The 19,862-nt window shown below is 42.6% G+C and overlaps 2 protein-coding genes and 1 long non-coding RNA gene across 5 annotated transcripts; all 3 read right to left on the bottom strand.

Annotated features, from left to right (window-relative positions):
* Positions 1 to 842: 842 nt before the first annotated feature.
* On the bottom strand, positions 843 to 10,444 carry brd2a (bromodomain containing 2a). 2 transcript variants are annotated; one of them, XM_029844559.1, is made up of 12 exons: positions 8,473 to 10,444; positions 6,284 to 6,590; positions 5,970 to 6,107; positions 5,756 to 5,897; positions 5,420 to 5,619; positions 4,818 to 5,315; positions 4,501 to 4,629; positions 4,208 to 4,402; positions 3,870 to 4,114; positions 3,372 to 3,688; positions 3,113 to 3,238; positions 843 to 2,900 (listed from the first exon to the last, which is right to left on the bottom strand). In XM_029844559.1, exons 2-12 carry the CDS (start codon positions 6,545 to 6,547, stop codon positions 2,773 to 2,775), a joined length of 2,382 nt encoding a protein of 793 aa, XP_029700419.1. In that variant the 5' UTR covers positions 6,548 to 6,590; positions 8,473 to 10,444; the 3' UTR covers positions 843 to 2,772. The 2 variants fall into 2 exon arrangements, with proteins under 2 accessions (XP_029700419.1, XP_003976476.2); XM_003976427.3 differs by having other exon boundaries at positions 8,483 to 10,444.
* Positions 10,445 to 12,624: 2,180 nt separating this feature from the next.
* On the bottom strand, positions 12,625 to 14,802 carry LOC105418282 (uncharacterized). Of its 2 annotated transcripts, XR_965567.2 has the most exons (3): positions 14,617 to 14,797; positions 14,014 to 14,214; positions 12,625 to 13,445 (listed from the first exon to the last, which is right to left on the bottom strand). It is a non-coding gene; the product is annotated as an uncharacterized lncRNA (long non-coding RNA). The 2 variants fall into 2 exon arrangements; XR_003890240.1 differs by lacking the exon at positions 12,625 to 13,445 and having other exon boundaries at positions 13,832 to 14,214; positions 14,617 to 14,802.
* A 646-nt stretch (positions 14,803 to 15,448) lies between these two features.
* tap2a (transporter associated with antigen processing, subunit type a) lies at positions 15,449 to 19,729 on the bottom strand. The gene is made up of 11 exons (XM_029845046.1): positions 19,110 to 19,729; positions 18,913 to 19,027; positions 18,701 to 18,831; positions 18,323 to 18,528; positions 17,994 to 18,191; positions 17,797 to 17,925; positions 17,179 to 17,367; positions 16,929 to 17,102; positions 16,513 to 16,672; positions 16,105 to 16,241; positions 15,449 to 15,999 (listed from the first exon to the last, which is right to left on the bottom strand). The coding sequence occupies exons 1-11, from the start codon at positions 19,606 to 19,608 to the stop codon at positions 15,772 to 15,774; spliced, it is 2,166 nt and encodes a 721-aa protein (XP_029700906.1). The 5' UTR covers positions 19,609 to 19,729; the 3' UTR covers positions 15,449 to 15,771.
* Positions 19,730 to 19,862: the final 133 nt, after the last annotated feature.

Below are 19,862 nucleotides of genomic sequence, written 5' to 3'. Positions count from 1 at the left end.
ACTGTAGTTTCTGACTTTGAAAATGTTGTCGACAAGATAATGACACTGCTTATACTTATAAGATTGAATTCTCCCTGGAAAAAAATGTTACTGACGTTAAGAAAAAAATACCAAAAAACCCTTTTGTGACACTTGAGATTTAGGAGCACTTGATGCAGCAGCTTTTTTTTGTATTGTATTGTATTGTTGGTGATTACATGATTGTATTAATTCCCCTCATAAAAACGAATCCATCCATTTTCTCTGACTGTCCACTAGGTGGCAACAACACGGCGTGAGTAGACAATAAAGCGTTAAAGTAGATATTTGGGACAGATTTGAGTCAGCAAAGAAAATAATCTGAATAGGGTATTTGTGTTTACGTATTTATTACAATAATACTTATTATAATACTAATAATTTGACTGCTTCAGCAGAAAGTAAAATCAGTAAAAACAGATTTAGTATCTTTCTTCACAAGCAAGAATAAAATAATATTAAATATAGTATAGAATAGTATACTATAGTACATTATTAGCCTATAATGTACATGTGGAAGTAGAAAAATGCTGTTTAAAATGTCACAAAAGACTGTTTTCGGAGAACTTGATTTACTTTGCACATGTAATCAAACATTCATGCTTCCAGTTGGTGAGTTCAGCTAATTAGTGTAACTGATCAAAAGTATAAATTTGAGGCACCTGAGGTCTATAGAAAAGTACCATAAACAAACTAAAAATTCAGAAGTCATATGGGCCATATTTACACATAACAGTAACTATAAAAGTAACTTTGGTTGTGTAAGAAATTCAATGAACTTGTGTCAGGTTCTTGTTACAAAGAAAACACCCCAACCGTTCAGAAAAGGTGGATATGTTTGTTTATTTATGTACAGATGAAATCATGGAATCAAGAATCAAGTACAGTTCTTAGACTTCTAACAATTTAAGGTAATTAAGACTAATGACTGGACTATTTTGTTGTAGATTGTTAATCCAGGAAGAAGGAAAAATAACTCACTGAGGGAAAAATGGCATCCATGCTCAAAATATGGAGTATAAACTTCTACAATCCACTTTAATTGTGCATGTCTCATTCAGTTTATATTTGATTACTTTCAGTATAATGCAAAAAAAGGAGCTCCTAAATAAATAATCTCTTTTAAACACAACTATTTCAATCTCAAACCACAGGTAAGTTTTTAAAGAACAAAACAAAACACACCTTCTCTTTCATCACAATCTTAAACAGAACCAAACAGTGTGGGGTTCGAACAGAACCACTAAACCACCCTAGCAACAACTGAAGCCCAATACTGAAAAGAAAAACTAGAAAGTGGGTGAGAAACAGTTTTTAGTAACACTTTGATAAGGGCCCATGAACATTAGTTAATGCAGTCATTTATCAAGAATTCTTAAAAGATTCTAGCAGTGAAACCTCAGAAGCGCTCAACTGCACTGAATATGCATTTTACTAGAAAGGTTTATCACGCTTAATGACTTTAACATCACACTTATTTTCTACTTTCAGACCACTACACATCAGGACTAGTGCTCGTCACTGAATAAAACGGCTGAAGGGAACTACGGTGACACGAGGGCAACATTAATGCCATTAAATATTGATGTTAATGGACACGACTCCTGATGTTTACTGCCACAATAATGTTATATGCACCCCCTATTATCAAGTGTTACATGTTTCACCTTAAATTAACAGAAAAAGGTCGACACACTAACAAAACCTCTGCAAACAAACTGGACAACACTGGAACAAGATGTGAAAAACTGAGACTTTCCACCTTGACAAGAGTTTTTGAGATTCCCGCCAATCAAAGTGACCATGAAAAAAATCAAAAGAATCAAGGTGTTATTTGTAAGTGGGTGAGTGGACAGGATGTCCTCAATTTATTAGCAGATTGGTCACAGAAAAAGAGAGAAAAAAAAACACATTTACAGAGAAGTGGGTGAATAATAAGAACAGCACACATGAGAACAGAAATATGTTGAAACCAATGTAAGAATTTCTGTACAGTGGCCGACCCGTTCAAACAAGTTTTCAGGGATGAGTATGCAGATGTTGCCACCTCCTCTATTGCATGCATTTCTGTATTCAACTGAACCAAGGTGCTTCGGTGCGCAGACTGATTTTTTTTTGAACGCCTGCGTCAAAACAATTACAGACAACACACACGCGCACACACACACACGCGCACACACGTCACATTCATACAAAAACTTCCCGAACATACAGATTCCCCTCTGCTTTCGGTGACTCAAAAAAGCTCAACAAAAACAAACCCAACTCTGCCCACACCCTCAATTTTCCCCAGAATAAGGGAATAAATTATCTCAATAAAATGCTTCTTTATAAAAGAAAAATATTTATAGAATTGTACACTTTATCTATACAGCATCAAGACAGAGCACAGGAAGAAGGGAAGTTTTCTCCAGAAAGAAGACTGATTCTGGCTCTAGCACCCTTTGATCCCTTCAACGCGTGCTGCATTCCGCTCCGTTTGACACCGAGGTGGAGCCTCCCTCGCTCAGCTCAATGAGGCCACTTCTCCAGAGAACAGCTGTGCCACGAGCCGCCCCTCTTCCTGCCATCAACTTTTCTGTGTCCATGACGTGGCAGGAAAGATTGAGCTGAGTGCAGAGAAAAGCTCCATCCTGAGGAGTCGCACCAGTCGTCTGGTCCGTCCTCGGTAGCTACCCTGCGGTCCACGTTTCCTCAGCAAAGGAACGTCGGGCGTCCCTCAGATGAGCCCTTCGTGTGGAAATCACCTGCGTTTCAGCCAGAGTCAGAGTCGCTTGTGTCTGAGGAGGAGGAGGAGGAGGAAGAGGAAGAAGAGTCTGAGGAGGAGCTGCTGGCACTGAGGCGTGAAGGCTGGGTGTGCGGCTCCGCTGCAGGTTTCTCAGCTGGAGGGAGCAAATCAAAGTCGTGAGTAAACATTCAACATGTCTTCGGTATCATCATCCCAAAGAAGCCATAACACCACATTAGAGCGCCTGTCTTCACTCAACAGTTCCGCAACCAACAAGAATGTATTAAGGTATGAAATTACGCCCCTGTTTCATTAACGAATCTCTATGCTAAGTCTGAATCTTGAAGAGCGGCGTGGACAACTTACGTTTGGTCTTTGGTGGCTTCTTTCCAGAGTTGAGCTGACCACTGACATCCATGAGCCTTCTCTCCAGCTCCAGCTGTTTCTCCAGAGCGAGCTCTTCTCGGGATTTGCCAGCCATATTTTTACTTGCTGGACAAACAAATAAAAGGAAAAAAATAATCACAGGCTAGTTAGTCACATGACATCGTGAGGACGTACGGCTGAACTACACTTTAGTGAGAACTTTACTAGCTCGCTGACAACTAAATTACTCCCAACCCACCATATGGCTTCCGGGGTTTCTTCCTCAAACACGTCATGACGTATCGTTCCAACTCCCGTAACGTCGATGGCTTCAGTGTCTCAAAGTCTATCTCAATCTCCTCTGGGTTGGTGTCTCGGAGCGATGGCTCCCGGGACTGGATGATGTAAACTACACGGCCCAACTTTTCTCCGGGCAACTTGTTGATGTCCAGGCTGAGCTGCCGTTTCTCGTCATATGACATGGGTGCAGTCTCCTCTTCATCAGAGTCAAAATGACTCACCATGGGATCGTGGACTGTCTGAGGCATACTGAACATCATGCCAGTCTTTTTAGATCTGGGGGAAGAAAAAGAAAGAAATTGGTAAAAAATAAAAAAAAAATAAAAAATACAGCTCAACACGTCTAATGTCTGAATGATCCCTCAATTACTTTATTCATTTTTAAGAAGGCCCTTTCAAACGCAAATATGCTCCATTCCGTTGTTCCAATATTGGCCACTAGGGGGTCAGTACTCACTTGCTCTTACTGTTCTTCTTGCTCGGGGCCTTCTTAATGGGCAAGACAGGGCACCCAGCTGCTCGGGTGCTTTTAGATTTTGGCGCCTTTGTGATTTTTGGGGGTTTCGGTTGGTCCTCTATCCGTCGGTGTTTCTCTTTTTCAACCTTCTTCTTTTTCTTTTTATCCTTCTTTTCCTTCTTTTTCTTGGGTTTAATGATGGGGCCCTGCGATAGTGCTGTGAGTTGCTCGTGCACAGCTTTTAACTGAGGTGAGAAAAACACAGGTGAGTTAGAAATGGTTGAACACACTGCAGAACAAACCATTAATGCCCCAGAGGCAGAAAACCAAATACACACCTGTTCCTGCAACTCTGCCAGTCTGTTTGCCCGCTCTTCCTCCGAGTCAGAGCTGGGACTGCTCTCACTATCCTCACTTTCACTGCTGAGATCACTCTCTGACGACGATGAAGACGATGAGGACGATGAGGACGAAGAGCTCGGGGGGGCAGGAGGCTCATCTGGCATTTTAGCAAAGCAGAACTCAAAGACATCCTAAAAAAATGAAGCAAAAATTCCAAAAGTTTCAATGAATATTGGATCTGAAATAATAAGGAATTTATGATCCAAGCAGTAAAACAAGTCCAAGTTACCTGAAGTTTTCTGGCCATGGCTACCACATCATGATCTGGGGGGTTGTACTTGTAGCAGTTAGAAAACATCAGTCTAACATCAGCAGCAAATTGCTGGGAGTCCAGATACTCTCTGTTATCCATCTTCCGCTAAAAACGTAAGATTTTAGCCACGAACCAAAAAGACAAAAAAACATGTTTTTTCATGTTCACTGGAATTCACATGAATATTGTACTGCAACATCAGAGACTCCACTAATTGACTAAGACTAATTGATTGTGGGTTGCACGTCTGTGGTCTATACCTTCAGTTTTATGTGGATTTTTAAGGCCAATACCTTGATCGTGCTGAGATCCATGGGCTGTTTAATGATGTCATGGTAATCGTGGAGACCAAGAGATGACGCGTCAACAGGTTTGTAGAACGGCCAGGCGTACCCCGCATGCTTCTTCGACAGCAGCTCTTTCAACACCCCGTTGCAGTAGCGCAGCTGGGGACTAAGTTTGCTGCGCCGCACCGGCGGCGGCAGCATGGAGTCTGGTAAATCCTTTTTGGGGGGTTTAATGGGTCGGCCGCTCACTCCTCTCCTCTCTCCCACTGATGCTTTGCTGCTCATCATGCCTGTTCCACAACCCATGCCCATGTTCATCCCCATACCCTGACCCAAGCCTTGATTCATCCCCAGGCTGGAGTTGTGATCCACCCCCAAAGATGTGAGAGTGAGTGGGGAGCCATGCCCCCCTCCCATTCCCATGCTGACACCCATGGTGTTCATGATGGGCATAGCCACGGTAGTTGGAGTGGTTGTATCTGCTTTTCTCTTCACACCTTTTTTCTGGAAAGGAGAAAATGTCGACAGTGTAGTTAGTTTGACCCAAAGGCCATCGTTGATTCTTAACCGATTCACCTGTATAAATAAAGGTTACATTTGATTATTACCTTAGCAGTGGGCTGTGTTGGAGGGAGGCCTGTGATGGTTGGGGCAGTTTGTGCAGTTGAAAAGGAATGGGGCAAACTCTTCAGCAAATGAGTCTGTGGGGGGGTGGGGAGGATGGAGTCCGGTGTGTCTGGGGTAGGTGGCGAGTACACAGACTGGGAGACAGCTGGCACCTGGTGGGCTGTTGTCACTCCACCAGAGACTAGAGAAGAATTGGGAGGGTGGGCAGAAGCAGGTAGAGGCCAAAACTCAGAAACTGCTCATACAAGGGGACATGTCCTCTACAAAGGTAAGCTCTGTGTTACGGTTATGAATCAGTGGTGCTGACTTTAAATTACCTCGGCCTTTTTTGCCAGGTTTGCCCGATTTCATTCGAGGGGGAGGAGGAGGAAGTTCCAACTCATCTTGAGGCATCTGGGCGACTTTCTGCAGGAAGGCCTTCTCCAAAGACTGTGCCATCAGTACGATATCATCCGTAGGCTGGATTATATTACACAATCAATTACAGCATCCGGATTCTGAATACAGTTAAAATTACACATCTTTCCTTACCTTGTTATAAATGTAGCAATTGGTGAACATCGTGTTGAAGTCCTGCATGCACTCACTCGCACTGCGATAGTAGTTATTTTCTAGTCTCTTCTTAATAGTGCCCATGTCCATGGGAGTTTTGATGATTTTATGATAGTCCTAAACAACACAAAAAATAATGAAAGGACTGCCACCTCATCCAGCTCGGAATGTCACCTTTCTTTTGCTACTAACCCTCCTGAGGTCATTCAGGAAAATGTAAAATCATAGCGTATGGGTCTGGGATTGCACAAGAGTTAAGGCCTTTCTGTAGAGAGTTCGACAAACACACTTACAGGCAAATTCAACTTGACTGCGTCGACAGGTTCGTGAAAAGGCCATGCAAAGTGGTGTCTCCACAAAGACTTGAGCAGGACTTTTTGTAGAAACTGCAGTTGGTTTGTCATCCTCCCCTGTCGACTGGGGTCTTTCACTGGGGGCTGAGGGGGTCCTGGGTGGGTCATCTGATTCACAGGGGGCATCCCAGGACTCTCAAAGCCTTCATATAGCAGCGAAGGTTTTCTGATGCGTTTTCCAGCTGTGGCAGAGCCCTGGTCCATCGCGGAGACTCCTAACAATCCGCCCTCAACTCCAACTTGTGAACTGTAGAGAGTAATTCAGACCAATCAGCAACATAGAACAGGTGAACACAAGGATGTCAAGACCATCCAGTTGATCACATTGGACAAAAATGACAAATATTAATGCTATCTTATTTAGTCGGTTATATTGAGGCCATGGACTGGGTGGAAACCTCATGTCTAGTGACACCAAGCTACAGACATCCATCCAGCTGCATTTTGGGTACACACTGGCTCATGCTTTAGGAAGCCTAAAGAACCAATATCCACAGAATGCCCCAAAGATTAAATATAATTCACATTTTATGAACTAGATACATTCATTGTCCCGACAGTCTAATATTAAAAGTCAGAGTTTAAGGCTAAAGGAATTAATAGTGTTTACACAATGACTCCGAATGTTACCATGCCTGACTTGGAGGTACTTCTGCTGACTCAGCACTAAGAGCAACAGCGACAGGTTTCTCTACCCTCACCTCATTTCATACAATCTCAAAAATTTATAGTTCTAAGGTACACATAACCAAAGGCAGCCGAGTCACATAAACAAATTCTTGGATGTAATCACTGTTTTGTTTCTGCTTGGCTCCTCTTCCACAGGACGCTTGAACTGCATCTCTGATTCAACACCTTACAGTGAGGGTGTACACCTTACTGTGCTACTGGATACCACCGCTGAAATGTGATTATTCACCTATATCCTGCAGTACAGATCGGATGGGACCACTTAGTAGCAACATCAAACACATGCGTGACCCACAACAGTAATTGTTCAAATTGCTTGGACAATGCCTTTTAGAGGTTTTGACAACAAGCGGGTATGGGTCTGACAACAGTTGCACCTGCTTGGCAGGTGCAGATGCAATGTTTACCGGTCCTGTATGTTACCAACTGTAAATGCTGACCTACTGACTCCTCATGACCAGTTTCATCACATTGGCCCACAAACTACATGCAAGTCCAACTGATGAGAGATTTTAGCTGTAGCGGGGTTCTGCTTCAGTCCCCGATGCCGAGAGGCTCAAATATTATTATATATATTGTAAAATATTGTGACCTTTTTGAATGATACAACTTCAACTGGAAACACATTTGACAGTTAGTGTACTTTATTACAAAAAGGGAAATGATCATGTACATAACATTAACACTAAACATAAATATTAGTGTAGATAGAATATATTCTGAACAGAATGCATACTAAACAAAAATTAAACAGGAAATGAATACAGCAATTTACGTTATACGAAATAAACTGTGGTAAAAACAAACGTTGGCCTAAATGAATTGAATGACAATGGGTGAGGTAACTAGGCAACCAAATGGAAACACCCTACAGCCAGAACAGTAGCATTTTCACCGACCTTTACTAGGTTTAGTCCACTCATCGTTAGATTCACATGGCTACAATAACAATTGCGAAACCACCGAGAATATCGGCGCGTCTTCACTTCGCTGCCCTTTTGGGCATTGTCACTCAACTGTTCAGACGTTTGCGTTATAAATCAATACACGTCTGAGAGTTTGCCCTCGTACCGGTTCTGTCGCCGGTTTAACACGTAGCACCGTTAGAGAAAAGCTGGAGGCTACACGGAGCATCGATGCTAAGGCTAACAATGCTAGCCCTGACTGCCGGGTGGCCAAGGGAGCAGGCAACGGCAGAGGCGCACTGAAGATGGCGCCGCCGGAGAACAGTCGCAGCAACAAACACCCCTAAACACTCATTTCCTCAATGTTAAATTCGCCAATCCATTTACTGACGAGACAAACTTCCTCTTGGAGCATATTTGGAGTCCACTTCTCCGATCACAGCAAACACGGATCGTCACTTGCGACAATTAAAATATAAATGTATATCATGTTTACAATATCTCCTGTGATGGAATGCGGAGAGTCAAATTTACCGGTCGATACCTGTCAAGGAGCGAGTTCATGGCCATATCCATTAGGATGGATCCGGATTGTGTCTAAAGTAACGCAGACCTGGACCCGTCTCCGCTCCACCGTTAACTCCGCAGCCAGAAACGTTAGGCTCCCTGGAACAGCTCCGTTGAAATGGCGACGCCGCGACTACATACGGTCTTTTAAAGACTAACGACTCACCTCATTGGATGCTCTCTCTCATTATATCCACGCCCCCTTCGTCGCTATTCGCTGCTTCCAACGCCTGTCTAAATGACCACGCCCCCTTTTATTGTCGACGAGCTGCCAGCATTTTGGGCCAACCTATTCGCAACATTTTCCTGTCAATCAAAGAAACGTCACAATTCCATTGGCTCAGCCCCATCAGGGACAAAGATGAGCCGTTTCTAATTGGTCCGTCAACGTAGCCCAAGACGAGATCCGACAACAACAACATAGCCCGCCTCCTTATCGCGTTACATTGCGTCAACGTGTGCAAAGCAATGGCGAGGATTGGTCAATAAGGACGAAACGCGGGCTTCGGCGCTGAATGACACAAAGCTCATTGGTTCAGCCACTGGGTCACGCGTATCTCTCCGGAGCCTCGACCTCCCTCCAAACTCAGAATCCGCATTTCTGCCCCGACAGAAATGGCGCACATCCGCCATCTTTAGGAGAAAAATGATTTGACTGTTGCAAGAAAATGTTACACAAAATGAACATTTAACGCCATACACAGCCTACACGCGCGGATAACAATTACCAAAATGGATAGCCACATCACTAAATCACGAGGTCGAGTTCACTATGTAAAAAGCAAAAAAGGCCTTAAAGGCTTACAATTTGGCATGGTAACATTAGGATCAATCCCGAATGTTAAAAGTCACTGCCCTAGAAAAAGACGCAATACCCGAATGACACAGCACTTTTCAATCAATACGACGTTGTTACAAACAAAAGGTAGCCTCCCTTTAACTAAATATCTATTGGCTTTACCACATAACATACGACCTAACTTCTGCGACTTCACCAGGAATTAAAATATTAGAAAAAACCACAACCAAATACTGTTAAGAATTCGTATCTGTGGAAAAATGTGACTTGACAACCTCAAAATGGTTACCTAACCACATGCGCCCATCCCCCACCCAAGGTTACGAATTACTAACAATGTCACTGAGAAAACGCCAACAACGAAACACATTCTGTCAAAACTTATCCACGTCGAGATAGCTTAACATTGTAAGACATTAAAAACACTTTAAATATATAAATTACTCGAAATACAATTTACCCCTCCCCTTAAAAGTAGCAACAAAACCTTGTTCTTAATACAAAAGCAAATGTCGAATAGTAGATCCAAAATTATGTGAAACCTTTCTTCATTAAAAAAACAAAACACCTTCTTGTCTTCCACTTCGATACTTTTTAACCATCACATTTGCCTCAAACATGTCCGCCTTCTTCCCTCTGCCCCACTGTGGTGTGGGGGAGGGGAGTCATGTGATGAAATCCGCCCGAGGTTTGCCACACTTTATCAAACTTGAACACGTGGCAGTCCACGGAAATCTCAATCAGACGTATCCACGGCGCGTCCTTTATATCCAGCTCGCTGGATCCGTAAAACTCGGTGGTTTACACGGAAAACGAGGATCAGAATTTAAGACGAAGTTTGTAAAATATCCAAACAAAGAGCATACTTCGACTGCACTTGGCTCGCTCCCATTGGCCAGGCTTGGTCACGTGACAGAACGATTTCAGAGGATCGATTGCGCCATTACCTAAACAATTTTAGCTGTAATCCTTTCTGATCAAAATAATCCAACGAACGGGTTTTTATCGTAGTGTCCCGGTTTGTAACAGGAAGGTTTTCAAATATCGCAATTCTCCAGGTGACGACAGCACTCGGTCGGAATCTAAACATGAACCCATGTCTTCCCATAAAGCATTGCGCATGCGTCCATGAGAAGCGCGCATTGCCAATGAGAATGCTAAAATCAGCAGCGTTTCTTCCTCATGATCATTGGGAAGATTCCATGTTTGAGTGATCCCTGGGTAGGAGGTGGGATCTGCAGCGGAGTTGTTAAGTGTATTTTTCCAATTCAGAATGGAACGTATATTAACAGAAATAGAAAAGTTTTGTGAACATATACATTTCATAACTGAATCATTCTTTGCCTTGTACTGTATAATGTGCCAGATGTAAATTGCTTTTTACATTTAAAAAAAATAATAATTTGATTTTCACATCTTAAAGTGTCAGTTCTATTCAGGCTGTGAGATGCATCTGTCGGAATGTTTAAATGGCTTTTCCACAAATTATTCCATTGGGGTTTTACATGTTTTCACTTTCATAATTGCTTCTTTGGAAGTTGATCCACCTTCATACAAACCCACACATGGGAATGCGTCACATTCTTGTGTGATTACCATGTTTATCAGATTTAATCAACCATTTCTCTGTCTTCATTGCTCTGTTACTGCATAAAAAAACACAATGTGCTGTGTCACGTTTCTTTACTTTGTACGAAAGGGGCCTGACAACATCCAGGAACAACTGTGTAGGCAGGGGAAGGAGAAGGAGGGAAGCAGAAGGAGGGTGCTAACGTCACACTCAGCCTCCTCTGACTCATCAGCAGCGCTCCTTCTCTTTCACCCTTATGCTGTCTCCTTGAGTCCCTCTGTGTTTATTCAATGGTTGGTTGCACCGGCTTGCCACACGACGAAAACTGCTCAAAAATGGTTGCTATGGAAGCTCTCCCCCGCAGGACATCTCTGCCACCCCAGCCACTCAAATATAGCCAGCTGCTGAGTGGCATTGTCGGCACATCTTAGATTGTTTTGATGCTGATTGTCTAATTTTGGTGTCACCAGTATTTCTTCCCAGTGTGTTTGGGCAGTTTTGAGTGTCTAGAGCTCTGTTTCAGCCCATTTTTCCTTAGCAACCGCAGTCCCTTTGACAACTGATGCAGAGAGCAGTCTCAGATGCAGAGGAACAGATCGGTAGATTGTTGTTGTTGTTTTTTTGTTTGTTTTTTAAAAAAACCCACCAGGAATCTGTGTTGATAACAGCACTGAATATGAACTGTATTTGGGTTTATAATTGAGTTACTAGTGTTATTCTGATTAAATCAGTGCTGGTCACAAAGTGAAATATGGTTCATGCACTGAAACCATTTCTGAGGGGCATCCAGGGGCCAGATCTGGAGCTAATGTGGTTTTTAGTGGTGGTGGAAACTAGAGTACTGAGAGAAACTGAGATCTGCATCCCGGAACAGAGCGCCACCATTTTGCTGTATAACTTTGGTTCTTATAACATGCATCTAAAAATTATCGGAGACGTTAAAATTTGGCGATACTATAACAGTAGTAACTGTTGTTGCCTGGACACCCACTAGACAGAACATTGCAGCATGCTTTCACACTCCCTCCGGGCATACACGCCTAATATAAGTTCAAAAATTATAGATTTGCTTTAGACTCACAAGTGTTTAGGGACAACACATTGAAAATCGTCTGTGCTCATTTGCATTCCAGTGTGTTTGCTTTGCAAAGTTTATTCAAAACACATGTTTTTTGTTGTTACAGCAAGAGTCTGTGAGTGAGCTGAGATAATAGCACATACACTCGTGAATGTGAAAGACAGGGACAAATACTGAGGTCTTATTGAGGCTGCCCTCCACTCAGGGATGCTCAAAGTTGTTTAAACATAAAATAGAATAGACAAGCATGAATTAATTCTGGATTCAAAATGTTTTCTTTTTCTTCTCATTTTACAGTACAAACTTACTAAGGAAAAATAAAACTATGCGGTAAGGATTTAAACTTGATCAGTTTTCATGGTCAAAGTTTATTGACCGTTTATTGAATACGCGGTCACTCGAGGGAATGAGTTGTGTTGTAATGCCATCTGCTGGTGAGTCTGTTTAATTACACTATGAAGATAAACAATATCGTATTAGTAGATTTCTGGATCGACGGTGTTTACCCGGTATTTCTTCAACAGCAATTTGACAAAGGCTTCGGGTTCTTCGGGAGATTCTACAGATGAGCAATTGCTCCAGAAGACAGGAGGTGCTTTTCCTGAAAGCTCACACTCCGCCTTCCTGGATAATTGGTGAAATCGTTTTTTAGGGAGTCAAAGTGACAAGTGTGTTACAATTATGCTCTTTAGATAATGTATGCATTTGGTTAGAGAAAAGTATTCATTGCTTTTCTCAATTTAATCGCGTTATTTCCTATCTTGCCAACAAATGCTAACAAATAATTTAATTAATAATTATTGTATTACTAGTTTTATTCTGGCGAAATGAGTCCTGGTCACATAAGTGAAATACAGTATGGTCTTGGTACTTAAACCAGCTCTGAGAGGCATCCAGAGACCCAATCTAGATCACAGATCACACAATGACAACACAATGTCCTGTTCACATACCGGTTTAATAAACCGGTTTAATTCTTGTTCCGGACTTTTCTTTTGTCTCACTTTTCTTGGACGCATGTTGATTATTTTGTGGGTAATGTTCAGATCGCAAAACTGGGTCCTTATGGCTAAAGGTTAAACATATCAAAGGTTTTATGAGATTTTATCTGTGCAACTCGATTTGCTGTGTTGTCATTGTTTTTCCTGATTTATTTGCGTTAATTCATATTCTGATGTCTGTATGTCATTTTTCTCCTAATTGACAAACGAAGTTCATATTTTAAACGAATACTATTCTATTGTCAAGTTCCTAAAAGTAGGATTGTAAACAGTCTGTTTCTATAATATCCGCAGTCAATTAGAAATACGCCAAATATTTTATTTATTTATTTTATTTTGTACCACACGGGGGCGCGAAAGGCCTATAATTTATTTTAGGACGCTCTAGCGACTGGTGTGATACCAGAAACGTCTTCTTCTTCTTTACTCTTGGACGAAGAAACCCCGCGTCTTCTTCTTCTTCTTTAATCTTGGACGATTAAACCTGTTTAACTTGTTTATACAGAGAATAAACATCAGTCGTCCGGTTGTTTTTCTTTTACATATAGAGAATTATACATTTCTGAAGTGACCTGAAGGCTTTTTTTTGTTTTAAATCTATTTTTTAACAACTTGTCAGATATTGAACACACACACACACACACACACACACACACACACACACACACACACACACACACACACACACACACACACACACGCCCCAGCAAAAATGAAAATCCCCAAACATTCACCAGGCTGCCAGATCAGCAGTTTCCATGAAGTCACTGGTGTTCCTGCCAACTGAGAGACTTAGATACCATTGTAATATCAAGTTATGGTTCAATAAACTTTTATGCCCGCATGTCAAGACTGATATCAGACATTTTTCTTCAGCCTTTTCCTCCTGAGACACTTCTCTTAACTAACTCAATGTCTGAAATAGACTTTGAGTAGTAAACACAGCTGTCGCATACAGCAAACATGATTCGACTGGTCTGACATATATTGAGTCCTATAGCTAAACACCACAGGAGAATAAATGAATAAGTTGCTGTTTTGTTTTGTTTTTTAAACTTACTTTATCTGGGTGAGTGGGCTTACGTAGACTCAGGGAAGACCAGGTGGGGTCAGTTTTCCTCAGCTGTGTTATTCTGAACGGTTTATCTAAGTTCAGGCAGTGTGGATGCCAAACGGCACCACAGAAGTGTACAATTCTAGAACATTGCACTGTTGCCCTTTACAAATCTCTCAGGAACGTGACGTCAGCAACTGAAACACACTGCACACATAATGACACTTAATGCCTCAAACAACAACGAAACCATTTCAGAACAATTAAAAACCTAACACAAAGTAAGTAGCAGCAAAGAGTTGCTATTTTAATTGAAGCTTGCTAAAAAATGAGCTCGTGTCACAAAAGTGACATTTCATCTGTTGCCTCTAGTTTAATCTCCACCATTTAGGGGCATCTGATATCATTTTGCCCCATACGATAAGTTACAATCGTAACCCAGTTTAAGTATTTTTGAACAAATATTGTGGTACTGAGAGAAACTAGCTTGGCTCCAGTTAAATGTGCTCCTTTTTTTGTCAAAAGACTCTCAGGTTTATTATTTTCTATCTTTTCAACAACATCAGCTTCGTGGGTGACGAGGTATTAAAACAAAGGCAGAATTCTTACAGTCACAAGGTTTGGCAGAGGTCCGGCTGAGTCACACTGAAAGTGAAAGGACAGAAGGGACTTTCCAACCTGGCAGTCTGGTGTTGCCGACCCAACTGGTTCTCTTATCTGAAGGCAGCAACAGTCGACCATTTTGTTGAGTTGGTGTGACTACCGCAGCTTAAAATGGTGGCAACTGGTGCCTGTCCTTTGCCCATGTAACCTGTAGGTGGAACACATCAGTTGGTTACGATGGCGCCGGATTAAGTTGCAGTGTTGTTTTATGAGCGATGAGTTTGCTTTCGTTTTAGTTGGGTCATGAATTGTTTTTTTAACCTTCACGGGATTTAAAAGAACAAGAATTCTAAGCTATTTGCAATATAGCTAGTTCTCTTCAGTGGCCACTGGTGGCACTTGTGATCATGTATTTAAACAATTTGTTAGTTTATCCTGTCTGACTAACTAAATGTTCGCAAATAATTGCCTTTAACCCGCCAAGGTTTGCCACAAGGTCGGCCCGATCAGTTCCGGTGATCAGCCACTGCGCGGACGTGTGGATGGAAAAACATGAGTGTATGTAGATTATTATTTGATTGACTCCAGTCGCCATTTTGTGGACGCACAAAAGACATGACAAAATGGCGATGTGTGTTGCCTGGGAAAAGCCCGATCGCTGTCGAGGGTGTGGTTGGTGTTCTGGCATCATGCTGCAGTTTACTGTAGTTTAATGGTGGCTATCACCTAGGCAACCCTCAAAATAATGATTTAAAAGAAATAAGATGTGCTGTCTTTGTCTAGCATTATTTGTGACCTTAAAAAAGTGTTTTTGTATTTGTAAATCATTTGGATTCTACACATTTTAAGAGTTTTATTACTCATTTCTTACATTTTTACTAAATAACTGTAAAATGAAAAAAAAATCTATAATATCAGATTTTAAATCTTGATAACGCTACAATGTTTAGTATTTGAGACACAGTCAAACTGCACCCTTGAATTTGTTTTTTCTTTTATGGTTTATTTAGGACCGTTCAGGAACCTTTAGTCCTATTAAAGTTTTATGGTGCTGACATGTTGAATTTTATCACTTGTAATACGACTCAATCAAAAACCAAACACACATTTGTGTCTTCAGTCTGAGGACTGAAGCAGAGCGGAAGCAGACAACAGTGTTCATCAGTCGACAACATGGGGACGCCTCTGGGGTTCGGCTCCCTCGGTAAAGAGCTTCTCCCTCTGCTTGTAGTACATCCCCTTCCTGGCCATCAGTTCCTGGTGAGTTCCCTGTTCCTCAACTCGACCCTGGCTGATAACAACAATCTGATCTGCCTTCTCGATGGTCTTCAGCCTGTGAGCGATGATCAACAGGGTTTGGTTGGAACAACGCGCCAAGGCCTCCTGAACCTGTGTGGAGTCAGTGAGAGTAAAAAGATGATCTACTAACTGTTTATTCAAGAAGAGTCCGTCCAGGAACCGGCACAGCTATGCGGTGCTAATTATGTCCCGTACCTTATTTTCGCCATGACCGTCCAGACTGCTGGTAATTTCATCCAGAACGAGGACCTGCGGGTGTCTGACCAGAGCTCGTGCGATGGCGATGCGCTGCCTCTCGCTCTTGGACAGCAGACTGTTGGTCTCCCCCAACACTGCCAACATTACAAAATCATCAGATCTTACAGTGAATTCGCACACATAAGGAGAAGGAAAGTCACTTTGTTAGTGTTTCAAACCTTTGCAGGATTCTGGCACATTTACAAGCGCATATCTCCAATAATCAACCCTGGTCTGATTAAAAATACCTTCAGGCAGGTTGAAGCTCTAATTCTGCACTAAATAAATGAAGGTTTGGGCATTTTAACCTTGCCAGGGTTCTGAATCTTCACCATCAGTCAAGAGGAGGAAGACTCATGAGTTTACCAGTATCGTAGCCACTCTTTAATTTACTGATGAAGTCGTGGGCGCCGGCGTTCCGCGCTGCTTCCTGAATCTGGTCCAGAGAGCAGTCAGACAGTCCGTAGGCGATGTTGTCTCTAATGGAGGTGGAGAAGAGCACGGGGTCCTGGTTCACCACGGCAATCTGGGAAGGACAATTCTCTTGTTGATTTACATGTGAAGGTTAAAGGTCAGGATCTGAAACATTACAGGGTTGTAAATGAACAACTATGCACCATAATATTCTGACTCATCATTACATTTGATACATGAAATTAATTTAGTCGCTTTGCTGCAACTCTGGCTCCAGAATGTTGTAGCAACTGCTTCTGGAACATGAAAACCAGGGAGTTTGTGAGTTAAAAGCTTGTGTGATTCTTTTCAAAGGTTGCATTAATGACCTTCTCGTGCAGGAAGTGGTGCTCGTAGGAGTTCAGTGGTTTGCCGTCCAATAGGATTTGCCCATCCTGCGGCTCATAGAATCGCTCCAGGAGACTCACACAGGTGCTTTTGCCTTCTCCTGATGCCCCCACCAGTGCTGTCATCTGACTTGGCTTCAGCTCCAAAGAAAAGTCCTAAAGGGAGGCTACATTAGCTAACCCGTTCAGATTAAGAGTCACTACCGTACTCCACCTGCAGGTTAAGCCTTACCTGCAGCACTTTCTTCTCGGGGCATGTGGGATAAGCAAAGTTGACCTGCTGGAAAGTGACGTGTCCTTTCATGGCATCAGGTTTGAGCTCCCCGTCTGTGCTGACCTGAGGTTTTCGGTCCAGGTACTCAAACACTTTGCCAGCAGCACTCACTGAGTTCAGCATGCTGCCGACGCTGTGAGCAAGAATCTGGATGATGGCAGGTACAAAAGAAAAAACCCCACTTTTTTACACTACAGCTGTGTTTGAAATCACTCCCTGTGCTGAGCACCATTTTGTAGGCGCGTCCTCATATTAAGCGAGGATTGCTGTGTGCTATTTAAGGCAATTAGTGCATCTCAAAATGCATTGTGTAAAGTACTGTACAACCATGCTCCCTAAAGAAGCCATATATCCCATAATCCTTTGTGGTTACACAGGAGATGGTGTTAGTTATGAAGTAGTTATTGAGTTAATTTGACCATCACACATAATTCGAATATAATTACTTTTTTGTGTCAGTATGGCAACAAGTAGCCATTTAGAACTGATTCAAATACAACAATAATTTCCATGACATTATTAATTAGAACAGAATAGAGGGCCAATATTAGTTTTAGTCATGGCTGACAGCAGTACCCTGATGCCGAGTCCAAGATGTGACTGGTAAAGGATGAAGGAAACCAGGCTGCCCGTGGTCATGTGTCCACTGTTGATAAACCTTCTGCCATAGTACAACATGAGGACCTGCATGCCCAAACCTATAAACTACAGGTACAGAAAACAGTTACACAAAAAATATTACATATTTTCTTCCATAGTATTATTAAACCTACCCTTTGTGCTAAGAGACAGACAGCTCTGGCTGTTCCCTGGCGGGTTTTCGTAGTGTTTATGTCCTTCAACAGGTTGCCGTAGCGACACGCCTCGTGCTTTTCTGCCTTAAAGCTCCGCACCACACGGATGCCAGACACGGCCTCGGTCACGGCCTCACCTGCTTTAGCCAAGGAATTCTGCAGTGCAAGGGACAGCCTCTGGGAAAGGACACATGCAGAGGGTGTTGGAGGTTGAACAGAAACAGGAAAGTGGCCCTCTATGGTACAAACAAAGGAATGATGCCACAACTTTCTGAAGCTCTACATTATCATTCTTGGCCCATCTTTACCTGGTAGTATGTGTCGTAGACCTTCTCAATGAGGCCGGTCACTGGAGTTTCCATCAATACTAGAAGCGTCAGCTTCCATGAAAGACTCATCATAAAGTAGATTGTGCCCATTGTCCGAATGAACGTCCTCAACAGCACATTAGCATTCAAGCAGACTGTTTTTGCCATCAGTGTGGTGTCTTCTGATAGTCTGGATGTAAGCTGACCTGCACAGGACACGGATGCATTTTTGTTTTTTGATTTTCATTTCATTTTATATACATAACTAGCTTTTTGATCTTATCCAGGCTTCTGTGTGGTTCTTCTTGACGTTTACCCTGAATCTTAATGTACCCTGAAACAACTTTCCATTTGGAGGTTAAATGAAAAGTGCTTTACCTGTTTTTACTGTTTCAAAGAATCCAATTTCTTGTTTTGTCAAAGCATCAAACAGCTGGAATTTGATTCTGCCTGTGAAAGCATTGATGGCACAAAGAAGAAAGCCTCCTCTGCAACCTGCACTCACAGAACTGAGAAAATGAAAGACAGGACGTCTCTGAGCAACAGGAATAGTCAGATAGATGCAACTGGGGAGAAACACGGTTCAGTACCTTCCCAGAGAAAAGAGGCTCATGTAAAGGACAGCAGATGTGAATTCATTGTGCTGGTACTCATGACTAAGGATGTCGATGACTCTTCCAATGTAGTAGGGGATGAATGTCTCACCTGGAAAGACACAGATTACACATTGGATAAGCAATTCAGTTTCAGCTCATCAACTGTTGTTGTCGAGATCCTTCTAACTTACAGGTAACAGCTAATGCCAAGAACAAGAACCCCCCCGCCAGCAGGTGATAGAACGGTTTGTACAGCACCAGGACTCGTACAAACAGCTGTTTGGATTCCTGCTTCTTGTTATCATCGTTGTCTTCGTCAGTGTCTGGGATGGCGAGTTCCCAAAACATCGCTGCAGCCAGCGATGCTCCGGCGAACATCACCCAGCAGCGGACGTCTGCAGGGAAGCCGCAGCGAGTGCCCTCATGGTACAGCGCTCTGCTGGCGCTCTCCAGCACCGCGGGCAGCGCACTGTGGACCGCTGTGAAGCGAATTAGCAGCGGTTTGAGCTCCCCGACACCGAGTAGAACAACAGCCGTCAGAGCCAAACACCGGAGAGCCGCGCAAAGCCAGAGGCGCGTCAGGTTCCCAAACACGCCGAGAGCGTCGACGCAGCCCGAGGCGAAAAACAAAGAAAGGTCGACGAGGACCGCCAAAGCCAAAGAAACGGCCAAACGATTAATTGACACCATTTTTAGTGGACGACCGACTGCCTTTGTACGTTCTCCGTCTTCTCTGCAGCAGTTTTTGGTCCTTTTTTAACTTTCGGTTTTATTTTCTCACAAAACCTCCTCAGACTTCCCTGAACACACAGTAGAACAGCTACGCGTGCCCTGATGGGATGAGTTAGACTAAACTATTACTACAACTACTACTACTACGACTTATAATTATAATAATAATGATAATAATAACTCACATCTGTAATTGATCATCTTAGCAGTTA

The sequence above is a fragment of the Takifugu rubripes genome, chromosome 12, assembly GCF_901000725.2.
Source record: "Takifugu rubripes chromosome 12, fTakRub1.2, whole genome shotgun sequence".
In the NCBI taxonomy this organism is placed as follows: domain Eukaryota; kingdom Metazoa; phylum Chordata; class Actinopteri; order Tetraodontiformes; family Tetraodontidae; genus Takifugu; species Takifugu rubripes.
Note: the sequence above shows the minus strand (reverse complement) of the source record. Positions and strands in the feature narration are given on the sequence as shown.